This window comes from Meles meles, chromosome 6, assembly GCF_922984935.1.
Source record: "Meles meles chromosome 6, mMelMel3.1 paternal haplotype, whole genome shotgun sequence".
NCBI lineage: Eukaryota > Metazoa > Chordata > Mammalia > Carnivora > Mustelidae > Meles > Meles meles.
This window is the reverse complement of record NC_060071.1, coordinates 48,154,866-48,170,512: the sequence shown is the minus strand read 5'-3', so window position 1 is coordinate 48,170,512 and position 15,647 is coordinate 48,154,866. Positions and strand designations below refer to the sequence as shown.

At 48.9% G+C, this 15,647-nt stretch overlaps 1 protein-coding gene across 8 annotated transcripts in view; it reads left to right on the top strand.

Moving 5' to 3' along the window:
- The window catches only part of DAPK2 (death associated protein kinase 2), a 127,301-nt gene that overhangs the window by 81,306 nt on the left and 30,348 nt on the right, over positions 1-15,647 (top strand). For all 8 annotated transcript variants that reach the window (XM_046009699.1, XM_046009698.1, XM_046009697.1 and 5 more), the window contains exon 4: positions 1,729-1,867. In XM_046009699.1, coding sequence (XP_045865655.1) covers positions 1,729-1,867 — 139 coding nt within the window. The remainder of the gene's footprint in view (positions 1-1,728; positions 1,868-15,647) is intronic.

The following is a 15,647-nucleotide window of genomic DNA, read 5'->3' as shown; positions in this document are numbered from 1 at the left end:
CTCATTCTCAATGTAATGGTTAGCATGAAATACGATCCTATCAAAACAATAAAGTTGTCTTTGGAGTAAACTATTTCATACCCCTTCAGTTTTTGAATCAAAATGACTTCAAATGAAATACAATTTAAAATTCAGTTCCTCTCAGATGCTCAGTGGCCACATGTGACTAGTGGCTGTTTTGGACGGTGTTCACAGAGCACATTTCCATCGACAGAAAGTTCTGTTAGCCAGCACGGAGCGAGAGGCTGAAGCAGAGGTGGGTGTGAGATAACGTCATGGGTGTTGCTGTGTACTTGTTCTTGGTACCCCATCGTGTCCAGGGGTTCTGTTTTTCATGACGCTGAGATTGAAGAGTGGTTCCGTGGGTGCTTCTGGACATTTTTAAAGAAAGGAGAAAAAGGACATTTTGGTGCTCTTTGTTTAGGATGAACTAGGCAATAGGGAGTAAGTGAGTCCCCAAATTGGGAGAGAAGCCATTCTGGCCATTTAAGAATCATCTGAGGACACTCGGTATGATGGAGTGCTTGAAAGTCATCCTGCCTGAGTTTGAATCCTGACTGCCACTTACTAGCTCCGTGACCTTGGGCCTCTGTTTTTTTCAGACACAGAGACTGAGCCTCTGTTTTTTCAAGTAGGAAATACTAGTTCTTAGCTTATAAGGTATTGTGATGGTTAAATGAGATAATATGCCTTAAGTATACATATGCACAGAATAAGTATTCAATGAATATGAATTACTAGTATTATTTTTTTATTGTAAAAATATAGGTTCCAAGGCTTAGGGGTTGGAGAATCTAATTTGTTAGGGTCTGTGGTAGGACCTGGGATCTGCATTTAAAGCAGGTTCTCCTGGTGATCCTGAGTTCTTGGACACTTTGGTCCAGATCTCTTCCTAATATCTTTCCCTGGGATGACCCTTGGCTCTGTCCCAGCCCCAGAGAAGCACATCCTGGTTGGATACCCTAGCATCCATCAGAGGACAAACAAACCCAGTAGGGCTGTCAGATTTAGCGAATAAGAATCCCCTATTGTATCTGGCAACCCCCAATCCCTAATGCTGATAAAACTGAAAGCTAGGCAGGAGTGGGGGGTGAGGGAGGAAAAAAACCCTATAAACTAGTATTTACAGGGAAGGTTGTTTTTGCTCTGTGGGCCTCCATTCCTGCCATATCTACCATAAGGTGCAAGAGAGGGGAGGGTGAGGACAAGAGTAACATGGTCAGGTTTTTAGATGTGTCTAGAACCCATGCCTAGATTCCCTTGAGCTTTGAGGAGGCCATCTTTTGTAAAATGAAAGAAAGGGCTTAGGAGCCGTCTTTCTCAATTGCAGGTAAGGAAACTAAGATCTGCCTGAAGGGGGAAAGTGAATTGCCCAAGGTCAGTGGCAGAGCTGGACTAAAACCTGGGCCTCCAGTTTCTGGCCCAGCATATGTTCCTCTTTGTCACTGCACAGCACTGTTTCTGTCCTCTGTCCCCTCAGTCACGGGGTGGGGAGAGGTAATACCAAGGGTAACCCGAGATCCTTCTGGTGACTCCCTAAGAGCAGTTCCTGCCCTTGTGATCCAAAGGGAAGAATGCAGTGAATAGAAGCAAAGTCGGTTCCTGGTGCTGGCTGGACAGAACCCCAGATATGGGTGAGGGGATCCTGTCGTATGTCCAAATGGTGGGGGTCATGGTCAGGAGCTGCACCTATGGCCTGGCCCCCACCCCACCACCTGTGTCTTGCAGAGTGTCGGGAGGAGAGCTCTTTGACTTCCTGGCCCAGAAGGAGTCTCTGAGTGAGGAGGAGGCCACCAGCTTCATCAAGCAAATCCTGGACGGTGTGAACTACCTTCATGCCAAGAAAATTGCTCACTTTGATCTCAAGGTCAGTGAGGGGATGTGGGAGAAGAATCATTTTAGGAAGAACGGGCCCTGTCCCTTCTGACATTACTGCTGGGAAGGGATCAGCGCCCCTTTGGCCAACCTCCCTTGTCTCACCATGGAAAACTCTGAGCTCCTAGGAAAAATATGATGCCTCAGGAGGCGTCTCTCGGTTTCATTTTGCATTATCAGGCTTTCTTCACAGAGGGGCTGGCTGCAAGAAGCTGCTTCTTCAGACCACAGGTACCTTATCTCTTTCAGACAGTAGTAGGTGGGGTGTCATTTTTAAATAGTAGACCACTGACAGGAAACGTGAAACCAAACACGTGTCACAAGGCTGGACTCTTCAGTAACCAAGAACTAACTCAGGAAGAGGCATAAGTGTTAGCGTTCAGGCGAGCACTGCCGAGGTCGGCTGGCTGTCTGGGCCCCGCACAGTCTCCAGCGCCCCTGGCCCAGAGGTCATCAGTCTTGGAGCCTAGGGACCGCTGGCTGCCCTCCCTGTTCCCATCTCCTATTGTGGCCACAAAGCTGCTTCCAAGGGGCACTGATCATTTGTGGTAACTGGTATTCAGGGTTGAGAAAGTTCATTGTGACCACATAGGAGCTCAGAAAGCAAGAATGTGGTCAAAGTAGAAGGATCAGTTCCCGTAGTAACTGAGCTCAGTTTAGTGGACTGATGAGCCTTTACAGACCCCTGAAGCATAAAGATCCTCTAACTCGGGATCAGAGAGACCTATTTACCCGGGGGCGGGGGGTGGGGGGTGGCGGGAAGACCCGCTCAGTTTTCTATCCAGAAAGTCCTATTGTGTTTCAAGCATTGCGCCATGTGCCTAGGTATTTCTACAGATACACAAACCAACTAAGGCCCTGTCCAGGCTCAGTTCCTCTTTTCTAGGAAACCTAGTACAGGAGGCAGGAAAGAAAGCTCAACAACTCTTAAGTGCTGCGATAGGAGGAAGTATAGGGGAGCTGGGGAGCTCAAAGGAGAGGGCATCTGAGTCAGACTGAGGTATCCCAGAGGGCTTCCTGGAAGAGGTGATATTTGAGTTGAGTTTAGAAGGACTGGTAGGGGTTACCAAAGGGGAAGGGCCTTCTGAGGAAGAGAGGCTAGCAGTGTACACAGTCTGGAAAGAGCACAGTGTGTTCAGGAAGTACAGGCAAAGGGTAGATGTTCTGAATGACTGAATGAACAAGCCAGGAGGAGAGCAGAAGGCAGACACAAGGGTGTGAGAGCTAAACCAAAGAGGTTGAATTTTACCCTGAGGGATACTTAGTAGGGAGTGGGGTGGTGAGGTGAGCGGACTTGTGTTTCGGAAGGATCTCTCTCTGGCTGAAAGGTTGGGTAGAATGGGGACACCTGGAGGCTGGGGGCCTAGCTGGGAGGCTAGTGTCCTAATCTGGTGAGGGTGTGGCTTGAGCGGGCCTTTGGCCCTCGGAGTGGTAACACTCTGAGTGGGAAACGGTCTACCTGGATTGCACTTGTGTCTCCCTCCTGACAGTACTGTGGACAGTTAACTTGTTTTCTGTGTCTTTACTGCTTCCAGGAGCCTGGCCTCAAAGTGGGCTTCTTTGTCTTTTCTCTACCAGGTCTGGTAGAGGTAGGAGGAGTTGTAATCCCATAGGTACCGTGACGGTAGCCCCTTCATGCTGTTTAACTTGCTTGTGTACAGGGCACCTGCGTGGCTCAGTCATTAAGCATCTGCCTTCGGCTCAGGTCATGATCCCCCACATGGGGCTCCCTGCTCAGTAGGAAGCCTGCTTCTCCCTCTCCCACTCGCCCTGCTTGTGTTCCCTCTCTCAGTGTCTCTCTCTGTCAAATAAATAAATAGAAGAAGAGAAAGGAGAAGAGGAAGAAGGAGAAGAGGAAGAAGAAGAAAAGAAAAGTCTTTAACTTGCTTGTGTGGCTGCTGGTGGGGGGGGGGGGGATGTTGGCTTGGAGGTGGCCAGGCTGGGGTTTAGTCTTCATTCTGCTGTATACCAGGATACTACTGAGCCTCAGTCGTTCAGCTTCAATGCAGGCAATAATCCCCACCTGGCACATTTGCTGCAAGGGTTAAAGAGAAGCAGAGTTAGCCAACTCCCACGTAGCGCTCTGTAATAGTACCTGCCATTGTTATTTCCCCTCCCAGCAGAGAGGAAAAGAAAACACAACTCTTGTTACAGGATTTTGGGCCCATCAGACTAGGAAAACAGGCCTGCTAATACAGTTCTCAACTGCCCAGCAGAGAGCTGAGATTGATGGCTGCTGGGGCATGTCTGGCTCCTGGGCTCAGTCTGGCTGCTTTCCACCATCTGGAGACAGCCTGGGTTTGCCTCAGATGTGCATAGGGCGAGGCTGCTGCTAACCCCCATCTTGGCCTCCTGTCCTTAGAGCTGTGCAGACACTGAGCCTTTGGCCCCTCCGCCCCCATCCGTGGTCCCTGGCCCAGGCCCAGCTGAGCAACTCCAGGAAGTGATGAGTAGCTGTATTACCTCATGATGGGGTAGACATCCCTGGAGCCAGAATGTGGGTATGCGTGCCCCCGGCTGGAACTTTCCACCAGCTGGAGGGGATGATGTAGAAAGTCCAGCTGGTAGCTTGGGGTGGGGGGTTGGGTGGTTCCATGTTGTTTCCCACCATCTAAAAATCATTTTTCAAGATATATTTTTCTTCCTGATTTTCATTCTCTTTGAGGTGCCTCTGCTTTCCTCAACACTTGTATTCTCTTACTTCTCACCAAGTGAGTCAGGCTAGTCTTGTGGTCCCACGAACACAGCCACCCTGTTGTCTCCAGGCCCCTACCTGTGACCTGTTCTCCAAGCTCACCTTCCAGCTTGAAGGGGCAGGTGATGGAGGAGGGGCAGCTCTCGACGGCCTCTGGAATAAATATGGCTTCTCCTGGGACTGCTCGCCGATAACAGGACTCCTCCTGTTCAGTCATGGTGCTAGAGAGGCTAGCGAGGTGAGGCCCCATCCCCGGCCCCATGTCAAAGCTAACATGCTCCCAGCCTTGTGGCAGAGAACAATAAATGTACCAATTACTGTATGATACGCAGTCTTGGGAAAACAGATCAAGGCAGGCTGCTGCCCAGAAATTTGTGATGGGTCGGTCCTTGTCATCTGTAGGATAAATGAACCCATTGTCAGCATGACATTCAGGTCTGGTTCTGACCTCATCCACCTTCCCCACGCCCCCACCCGGCTCGAAAACTCTAGCCCCAGGCAACAAGATGACAGATCCGTGTTCTGGCCTCTCTCTTCCTTTGTTCATGCTGTTCCCATCCAAGAAGCTGCTGCTCCTCCTTTTCTCTGGCCATAGACTTCCTTCCTGCTTGCCCTTCTAGACCCAGCAGAAACACCACTTCCTCTGGGAAGCCTTTCCCATCCCTGCTACCTCCCAAACCTTAACTCAGAATGAACCTGCCTCTCTGATTCTGTTGCCCTTTGTACAGCCTTCTGCTGGGAGTATCTGTCGCTCTCACTCACTTTCTGCTGCTTATATCTAGCACCGTCGTTGGCACACGAAGAATGAATGAGTAAACAAAGGGATGAATGCCTTGGTAAGACCAGATGTGTGCATGGATGGCAAAGGCCCTTTCATGTCACCTGGAAAATGCAAAAGAGGCTACAGGCAGGTTTTAGTCCCATGATGTGAACATTTATTGAGAGACTGTCCTATGCCCAGGAGCAGAGTGTCAAACATCAATGCGATAGGGCACCTGCCTTCCAAGGGTCCACGTCTACTAGGAGATGGCCATGGTGGGACTCAGTGGGGAGGCCACCTGAAATGAAAGCTAACCATGACTCTCACCAGCAAAATTTCACTTCCAGGGGTAAGTGCTCTGACTCAGCAGAGGGAATACCACGCCAGTGTGTGTTGTAAATATACCCCAGAAAGACCCATTGATGTGGGTGGTTGTGGGTGGTGAAGGTAGATGATGTTGCCCTGTATTTGCCTGGATGGAAGGAACCCTAGGGCTGACTGCCCCTCAGTACCACCTAGCACGGGTGTGCCTTCAGACATGGCGTCTGCATGGTGGCTTACCCTCAGTACTGCCCGGAAACCTCACCCTGCCATGCCATCCCAGCACAAATGAAGGTCTTGTAAAAGGCGGGTTTGTGTGGTTTTGTGTTTATTTTAGATTTGGGAGTTTCCCTTCTGAGTATGGGTGTGTCTCCCCTACACCTCAACCCAGCTGGAGAATTCAAAAATGGAAGGTCGTCTTCAGGTCCAACTGGTATTTTCAGCAAAAAGGACATGCCATGAGGATTGAATGAAATTATATGCAATCCAGGAACCCAGAATTCTCATGGGGCTTTTGGTTTATATAAATAGCATTAAGAAGTGAATTTTGAATTTGTAAACAAAGTATCCCAAATCCAAATTCCTCGATGCTCTGACCATCCTTTGAGCTATTTCTTACGTTCGTGACATGATGGGGTCTGCTCGTCAAGCTTTCATAAGAATGATATTAATAATATTTTGAATGTTTGTGGCACTTTCTAGAATATAGCATGCTTATACATTTGTTCTCTCATTTGATCCTTGTGGCCACCTGTAGAAGTACAAGGTATTGTCCTTTTTTTACACACAAGACAATTGAGAGTCAGAGAGGTTAAGTAACTAGTCCAGGATCACACAGGTATTAAGTGACAGGGCTGGGGCTTGAACTCAGCCAATGAGGAAACACTAAGCCAAGCTGGGTGCCACCAGCTTTTCTTTCCCCAGATTCCGACAGCGTAAATTTCTTACTTCCTTGGGCCATGCCTCTGACATATTACAATCCAAAGGTCTGTACCATGCCATGCATTTCTCCTTCACACAGTTAATTTCCATCTGGTTACATTGTTTATTTCTAATAAGTTATTCCTCATATTTTAAAAAAATGTATATTTTATTAGTTGCTATAAAATGTGCATGCATTTGAAAGTAGAACTTACAAGAAGGAGGCTATTTCCATACTTAAAACCTGGCAGCATGAAGCAAAGGCGAGTCATGGCAGAGATTTAACTGTCGGGATCGAGCACGGTGAGATTGTGAAGGTGCAGGCCAGACCACGGTCTGTCAAAGCAGACCACGGAAGGCTTTTTCCCTCAAAATTTTTTATTATGAAAACATATCAGAAAAATTGGAAGAATACAATGGCCACCATTACACCTTCCCCCTAGATTCGACATGTAGGCACATTTGCTTTACCTCCTTCTCTCTTTACAAAAGAAAAAATGTATATTTATATAAAAGTATTTTTATATATGTATATCTACACACAGACATGTACACATAGTACATGTATACTTTTAAAATTAAAAACATTTTAAATAAAAATTGAAATAGGGTGCCTGGGTGGCTCTGTGGGTTAAGCCTCTGCCTTCAGCTCAGGTCATGATCTCAGGGTCCTGGGATCAAGCCCCGCATCGGTCTCTCTGCTCGGCAGGGAGCCTTCTCCCTCCCCCCACCCCGCCCCGTCTGCCTCTCTGCCTACTTGTGATTTTTCTCTCTGTCAAATAAATAAATTAATTTAAAAAATAAATGAAAATTAAAATAAAAAATACATGTGATTTTTAAAAACGTTGGTATAATGTGAAAGAAAATTCTAGTCATCCTGACATTTCACTCTCGGTACTTCTGTAGGCATCTCCCAAGATTCAGGTCAGGCTCCTACCAACCTACCACCATTATCACACTTAAGAAAATTAATAATTGAGGGCGCCTGGGTGGCTCAGTGGGTTAAAGCCTCTGCCTTTGCCCAAGGTCCTGGGATCAAGCTCCGCATCGGACTCTCTGCTCTGCAGGGAGCCTGCTTCCTCCTCTCTCTCTGCCTACCTCTCTGCCTACTTGTGATTTCTGTCTGTCAAAAAAATAAATAAAATCTTTAAAAAAAAAAAAGAAAATAAATAATTGGTAGAAGACCTTTCATGAATGGATGCACATGATTTTTTTCTGATTTTGAAAGAAAATTCTGGCAGTGCAGAGAGGATAGCTGGGAGAGAGTAGGCCAGTAATGACAAGAAAATGGGAAAAGGATGACCCAAAGGTACCCCTTAGCATTTTTTAACTGAAGGATGGTCTTTTATGCTGTCATAAAAAGTAGTAACTCATAGAAGACACAGAAACTTGCAAAGAAGTTACCCATAGACTTTCTACTCCAAAACAACCATTGTTAACAATTGCTCTATTTTCTCCAGCTTTTGAACAGGTGTCCGTATGTGTTCATTTTAGGATGCTTGTAACTATACTACTTTTACAGTTTTCTCTTATGCTTTTTTCTACTTTACATTTTAACCTGAGGAGCCCACATGTGCTCTATTTTACTTTGCTGTAGGAACTTTTATACAAGTCTTTTCTGATTGCCTTACCTTCTCGGTGTATTTTGAGGGGCAGACCTTGTTTCCTGTTCCTCAGATCCCAAGCTTAGCTTGTGCCCCAGCCTCAGAGTGTACCCATTGGGCTACTTCATCGCAACCCCATGCATCAGACTGAGCCTAGAGCCCTAGAAATAAATGCTGGTTGCATTTTCCACTCCTGCCAGGCCCCCTTAGGGTAACCCTGGAAGGAGTGAGCTGAGGAAACTGAACTTCTGAATAGTGGAGGGAAAGAACAAAATGTGGCAAATATTAAGCTACAGAGAGGCATAATTAAAAGAGTTGAGGGGCACCTGGCTGGCTCAGTTGGTGGAGCGTGCAGCTCTTGACCTCAGGCTTGTGAGTTGGAGCCCCTACGTTGGGGGTAGAGATTACTTTAAAAACAACAACAACAACAACAACAACAAAAAACCTTTAAGAAAACAAAAATGAGCCTGGGTGGCTCAGTCATCAAGCATCTGCCTTCGGCTCCGGTCGTGATCCTGGGGTCCTGGGATCGAGCCCTGCATTAGACCTCCCTGCTTGGCGGGAGGCCTACGTCTCCCTCTCTCACTCCCCCTGTTTGTGTTCCCTCTCTCGCTGTGTCTCTCTTTGTCAAATAAATAAATAAAATCTTAAAAAAAAAAAAAGAAAGAAAACAAAATGAAAGAGTTGAAATACAGATACTTTGCTGCAACAGGAAGCATTAAGCCAACCAGGTGACTCTTACGAGATACAGCAGGGGGCTGCATGGTGAAGTAGAAAGAGGAGAAGATTGGGGGTTGAGCATCTCCTTGCCTGAGGTTCCGTGCAGTAGTATTCTGGTAACAGCCAGATCTCCAGAAATCAAGTGTATGGACACACACACACACACACACACACACACATTTATCATAAATTGTATGATGTAAAGGTTTGTAACACAACCTACAAACAATAAAAATATATGATACTTTCTTTGGTAAATCCCAGGGCGCCAATTTTCTCATACAACATTTCCTTTGGGTTCTGCCAAACTCTTATATCAAGAGCCAGCCTAGGGATGCAGTTCTCACCCAAGTGTGATTCTGACCAGAATGTTGGTTGATATTTTTGTCTACAAAATTTAACAAGTAGGGTGAAAAATGAAACAACGAAGACATGTGTTAGAACTTTGCTTATTTGTCCATGACTGGAATGACTTCTTGGCTGGATTAGATAATAGTTTCCGAATACTAAAAATATATGTCCTCTGTTTCTGTGCTGTTCACAAAACAACAGCTACATACATGGCACCCTTTTAAGTTTCAGCTACATTATTAAGTGATCTTCTCCAGCACATTTTTTTTTTTTAGAGTTTATTTATTTGACACAGAGAGAGATCACAAGTAGGCAGAGAGGCAGGCAGAGAGAGAAGGGGAAGCAAGCTCCCTGCTGAGCAGAGAGCCCGACGCGGGGCTCCATCCCAGGACCCTGAGATCATGACCTGAGCCGAAGGCAGAGGCTTTAACCCACTGAGCCACCCAGGCGCCCCTCTCCAGCACATCTTAAGTCTAGAATCACAAAGATAATCAATCAGGTTCTGATCTGTAGTGACTGCCACTTTCCATGGTGCCAATATCCCCCCCACCCCGGCCCATAATTTCAAGGCACCAACGTGCCACTGACCAGAGTTGGAAGAGGGGAGCAGTAGCATAGCCTTATCTAGGATTTCCCCAATTCAGAGATAAGGGACAGAGATCACCTCAAAAGCACGAGAATACTGGGGGAATACGATTTAAAAAATTAGGAAGCAATGAGTTTTAAGTATTGTTTTTCATCTGACTTATTTCAATAGCAGTTTATAAAATTTAATTTTAATATTAAAATAATATAGTTAATGTGGCTCTCTTTATCAGCTGGCTCACACAATTCCTGGGCTGTCGTGGGCCAGTAGGCACCAGCTCCAGCACCTCCCTGGCTCTCTGAGACAACGTGAGAGCACTTCGTAAACAGGATCGTGTTATATGCAGGCTGACTGTTGTCAGTGGTGTAGTGACAACAATGGGAGCCAGTGGTTCCTGGGCACTTTGAAAACATGAAGGCTCCTGTCTGAGTGCTGGGCACGTATTTACCATTTAATCCATGCAGACCCACCCTGTGAGGGAGGGTCTGCGTCATGCCCATTTTATAGAAAGAAGAGGTTACTTGAGGGCTCCTAGAAGCTTACCACAGTAATATTCCCGTTTTGCAGACCAGGGGCCAAGGCTCAGAGAGGTGAGGGCCTCGCCAAGGGCAACACAGCTAGCTCAGGACAGAGTGGGATTCTAACGTGTGTCGGTCAGATGCCGGCGCCCTCTGCAGCACTGGTTTCCCAAACATGGCGCCGTCTGCTTCACACTTCCTTGGAGAGCTTGCTTTACAAAACCAACACTGGAGCCTCACTCCTGGTGAACTGATTTCCTCAGGTTGGTGTTGTTAACGCAGTCCCCCAGGGGATTCCAGTGGGCAACTAGCTCAGAAGGGAAACCCTCAAAGCACAGCTTGGGGAGCTCAGAATATCTTGACTTAGGTCCAGGTTCCTCACTGGTTAGATGGGGACACCAGCCATCCACAGCTTGGTGGCTGTGAGGATCTAATAAGGTGATGTGTGGGGAAAGCCCACCCCAAATGCTAGTTTGGCACAAACCATAGGGCCAACATTGCTGGTTGGCCCAAGGTCCAAAGCCAGTGGTCCTGGAATGCTCTTAAAAGTGAATTTTTATTTCTCTCCATGTCACAGAGCCTAGGGACAGAGTGGGTAGCTAGAGTAGGTTTTCCCTTCTGCTTTACCAGACAGGTTTAGGCTCTGCTCGCTCAGTGTCCTTGGCAGTTTCTTGACCTCTTTGAGCTGCTCTGCAGCATGATGGGACTTAATGATCTCTGAGGGCCCGTGCAGCTTCAACACTGTGAACAGTGTAGGGGTGACATGGGGGTGAGGATGAGTGAGAGGTCAGAACCATGCAGCAGCCTTCCCAGAGGAGGAGGCCATGAGTGTGTGGCCAGAAGCTGTGGTTTAACAAATCCAAATGCGAGGGGCACCTGGGTGGCTCAGTGGGTTAAAGCCTCTGCCTTCGGCTCAGGTCATGAACCCGGGGTCCTGGGATTAAGCCCCACATCGTGCTCTCTACTCAGCAGGGAGCCTCCTTCCTCCTCTCTCTCTCTCTCTCTGCCTGCCTCTCTTCCTACTTGTGATCTCTTGTCTGTTAAATAAATAAATAAATAAATAAATAATCCTTTAAAAAAAAATCCAAATGCAATCGAGTTGGGGTCCTTTCCGAAGCCACTTCTGTGGGTTTTCTGGGAAATACATGGATCTGGGACAGGAAGCTGCTGAGGCACCAGAGCTAAGGTGGACATGCCCACTTTGGCAGCAGGCAGGGGTGACCCCAGCAGGCTCCCTTGCATCAACTAGAGGAAGGAGGCAACAGGAGAGACGGGAGAGCACACAGGATCTGGAGTCCACCAGAGCTTGAACCTTAGGTACACTACTTATTACCTTGAACAAGCGCTTAACCTCTGTGAGCCTCAGTTACTTCATCTGTAAAATGGGGGTGATGACAGTACCTGCCTTGGACAATGAAAATCAAATGAGTATGAGTGCTTTGGAAACTAAACGCTATAGGCTGTGCTATACCAAAACCCCAGGCTGGGTGCTTTTAGGAACACAGAGCATGCAAAACAGGCCTGCTCTCTGCAACTGGGCAATCTGGTCAGGAAGGTGGGACGAACACACAGGGCTCTTAGCTTTGACTGGAGCTGTGGGGTGAGGTTGCTGCACATGTGTGAAGCTGGGAGAAGGAAGGAGCACTAGGCTGGCTATTTAGATGATACTTTCTGGAGGAGACAGAATTTTGGCTGAGAAGGAAGGCAGGTGATAAAGACTCTCATTCTGGGAAGAAGAGACATGACCAAGGAAATAATCGCAGAAGGGATGCTAACAGCCACGGGTCACTTTAAAGGTCCTGTTTGATCTTGGTTACCTCTTGGTAACCCTTGTGAGGTAGTTGGATCATCATTACTAATGGGTGAGCAACCTGCAGCTGCCCGCCTAAGTGACTTGCCCAGTGTCAGACTGGTAAATGGCCAAACTGGGATTGGAAGCCAGGTTCCAAGGCTCTTAGCCATTATCTATCTTGATTCCCTAAAAGCAGAAGGTGCAAGAGATGCGTATGTGACTGTGCTAGTTGTTCATTCGGGCAGGAAATAATTCCCTGCACCCAGGAATTACAATGCCAGCCACTCTTGGGTGCAAGGGGTGGAAATGAGAGGCAGGGCCCCTGTTCTTCTCCTGGGGCTTCAGGACGGTGGGGAGAGGACACACAAGGAATTATAGTGCAGTTGATTTGCCGCCAGAGGTGTGTCAGGTTAACAGGTAGGTGCTGGGGGGAAACAACTAGTTGGAGGTGTTGGAGGGGAGAGGGTCATGGAACTTGTTTCAGAATGAATGTGTCAGAGCTGGCAGTGGGGACGGGAAGAAGCTCATGAGAAAGGCCATTCCAGCAGAGCTAACTACAGGTTGGTGTAAGGGTGATTAGGAGTTCGGTTGGGATGTGGCGGAGGGGTGAGTTTCCAGAGGTAGGAGAGCCTTGACTGCCAGATGGAGGGGACCTTGTGCATGGGCCACACTGGAGGCTTGTGGGAAGGGGCTACCCGTGGTCTCATCTATAGGGTGCCAGGGGAAGAGTTTGCTGCATCTCCATGGAAACCTGCCCCTAGAGGCCTGGCAGCAGGCATCCTTGCTTGCTCAGGTTGCCCAGCACTTCCTGAATAATCTGGGGCTGTGCTCCACATTTGCAATGAAGGTTCGTAAGCAGCTTCCTTGTCTGGCTGGTACCCCGCTCGGCTGAGCTAAGCAGCCTCGCCCAGTGACAGGCACCTGGAGAAGACACTGGGCGGGGGTCAACAGATTTGGGCTCTGCCCCTCGCTCAGTGACCTTGGCAGTTTCTTGACCTCTGTGAGCTGCTGGGCAGCATGATGGGACTTAATGACCTTGCAGCTTCAACACTATGAACAGTGTAGGGGGACATGGGGGTGAGGATGCGTGGGACAGGAGGCAGGTCAGGGAGAGGGCATATTCTACACTGGTGCACAGGTGATTCAGCAGGGATTCAGGGGACAACTGTTGTCATTGCTCCATCCCAGAGAGGAATGAATGGACATAGCTGCCATTACTTGAAATCTTGCTGGGCATCGGTCCTTCCGTGGACCATCTCTTTGGATCTTTAGAACCGCCCTATGCCGTGGAGGTATTGTCCCATTTTACAGATGGGAAACCAAGGCTGCAAGAGGTCCATTGACTTTGACCAGGTTTTACTGTGAGTGACAGAGCTGAGATGTGAACCTAGACCCACCTGACTCTAAGCTCAAGCCTTTTGCACCTTACTGTATAGCCCTCTGAGGTTGCCTTCCTCCTGCAGGGGCTCTGGGACCTGCTGTACTGGACTTGGGAGGGGGGATCACCCACTCACGTGGGTCCTGCCTGGAGGACCAGCTTCTGGTTTAGCGCCATAGCAGGCACCTCTGATCAAATCCACTGGGACATGGTGGGGCATGTTGGCCTTTCCCACAGCTGCCTGCCTCGTGGGCTGAGCTGGGTGGGTTTGTTTTGACAGGTGAGGGCAGTTTCGCCTCCTGGTAGCAACTCCACAAGCCCTGTGCTGGGCAGTGGTGGCACCTGTAGGATTCCCTCCTTGTAGCCATGCTTTGGAGGTGATGTCAAATGCGTGGGTAGTATTTGGTCAAAGCAAATAAAGCTGGAGAAGGACAGATGGATAGGATCATACTACCCCAGAGGGCAGCCTGGCTTGGACCCAGCAGTCTGTGGTCACAGTGGCCTGTTCTTCCTTCCTGACCTGGAGACAGGAGACCTGAGCCTTTCGTATGTCCTACTTGGGGCCCAAAGGAGTGGGAATTTGCCCAACCAGCTCGGGATGTTGTGCCACCTTGCAACTGCAGAGGCTAGAGCTCGAAGGGGCTCTGGATCTCATCCAGTGTCTATTTTAGAACTGGGGGTGCTGAGGCCCAGAGAGAGGAAGTGACATGCTTCAGTTCACATGGCCTTGTATGGTAGAGGTGAACCTGGAACTTCCCAGTATGCAGGCCCGGGATCTTTTCTAGAGCCCTACCCTGTCTGGGAAGGGGGAAGCAGAGAAGCTGAGAAAAAGCCCTTGGCGGAGCTGTTGCTTTGCTGGCCCTCAGGCTACCCTTGGGGATCCTCCCTCAGTCATGGTCCCTCCTGACCCAGCCCTACAGCGGCCCCATGGGGAGGAGTGCCCTAGGGCACCCCCCTCCCGCCACGGGTGGTAGAGGACTTGCACAGGGCAGAAAGAGAAGGACCACTAACTCCCACTTCTTTCAGTGCATGTCAGCATATTTCAGGGGCACATGCAGGACACAAGATACTATAGGGGACGCCAAGAAACTTAGCACTGATCTGAAATTTCCCAGGGAGGCCACCACCCGGGAGAGCAGCGGTGTCCCAATACGAGAGACAGCCTACAACTGAGGACCACTTGCTCATAAGCGTTGTCAGCGCCAAGGGGGTTAGAACCCAAGGTCAGGGACTGCTTCATTGAAAAGTAAGGCAGTAGAAGGAGGTGGGGTTGAGGCATAGTCCCTGAAAGTGTGAAGAGGAGTAGGAAAGGCATTCCAGGCAAGGGGAAAAGCCAGAGCAAAGGATGGAACTGAGCTGTCTCTCTGGGTGTGGTAGTAGCCACCTGGGAGGTGGGGCAGGTGCAAGGAAGTGAGGGGTGATGAAGCTGGGAAGGTGGCATGGAACGCAGAGCCTCATTGCCTCAAATATCAGGCAGGGCATTTGAGCTTTCTCTCCTGGTCAATGGGACCACTGAAGGTAGTTAACCAAACTGGGTGATGTGGCAAGCAGGGCCTGGACTGCCTGGGAAACCCACCCCAAGACTCTGCCATTATGAGGTGTTGGACCTTGGGCCAGTGCTTTAGCCCCCTGAGCCCCTGTTTCGTCATCTGTGAAGTGGGGATGTTGACAGTGCCTACCCCTGAGAGCGGTTGCAAAGAGGACGTGGAGCCGTTGTAAGCTGCTTGCCTTGGAAATTGATAAGAAGATGCCAGCCCCTGCCTTGCCTCCTGGGTGGCATCAGGTTGGGTTCATGGAGTCTGGGATAGCGAGAAGGAAGCCCTTCTGAAAGCAAGAGGAGCTACAGATATAGGAGCTATTTTCCTGTTTACTCCCAGTCAGGGCAGGTCTGAACCTGAAAGTACATTTGGTCCAAATGGGCCCGGGTGTGAGTGATGGAGGACAGAACGGGAGTCCAGGGCCTGCCCACCCAGCAGAACATTCCCGCTGTGCCAGGGTACAAGGCTGCCCTACGTTGCCAGCAGCATTCCCACTCCCAAGCAGCATTCCCACTTCTCCCTGGGAGAGATTCCCAGGACACTTGAGCCCCAGGGAAGAAAGATCCTTTCCTCTATTGTTAGGAGCAG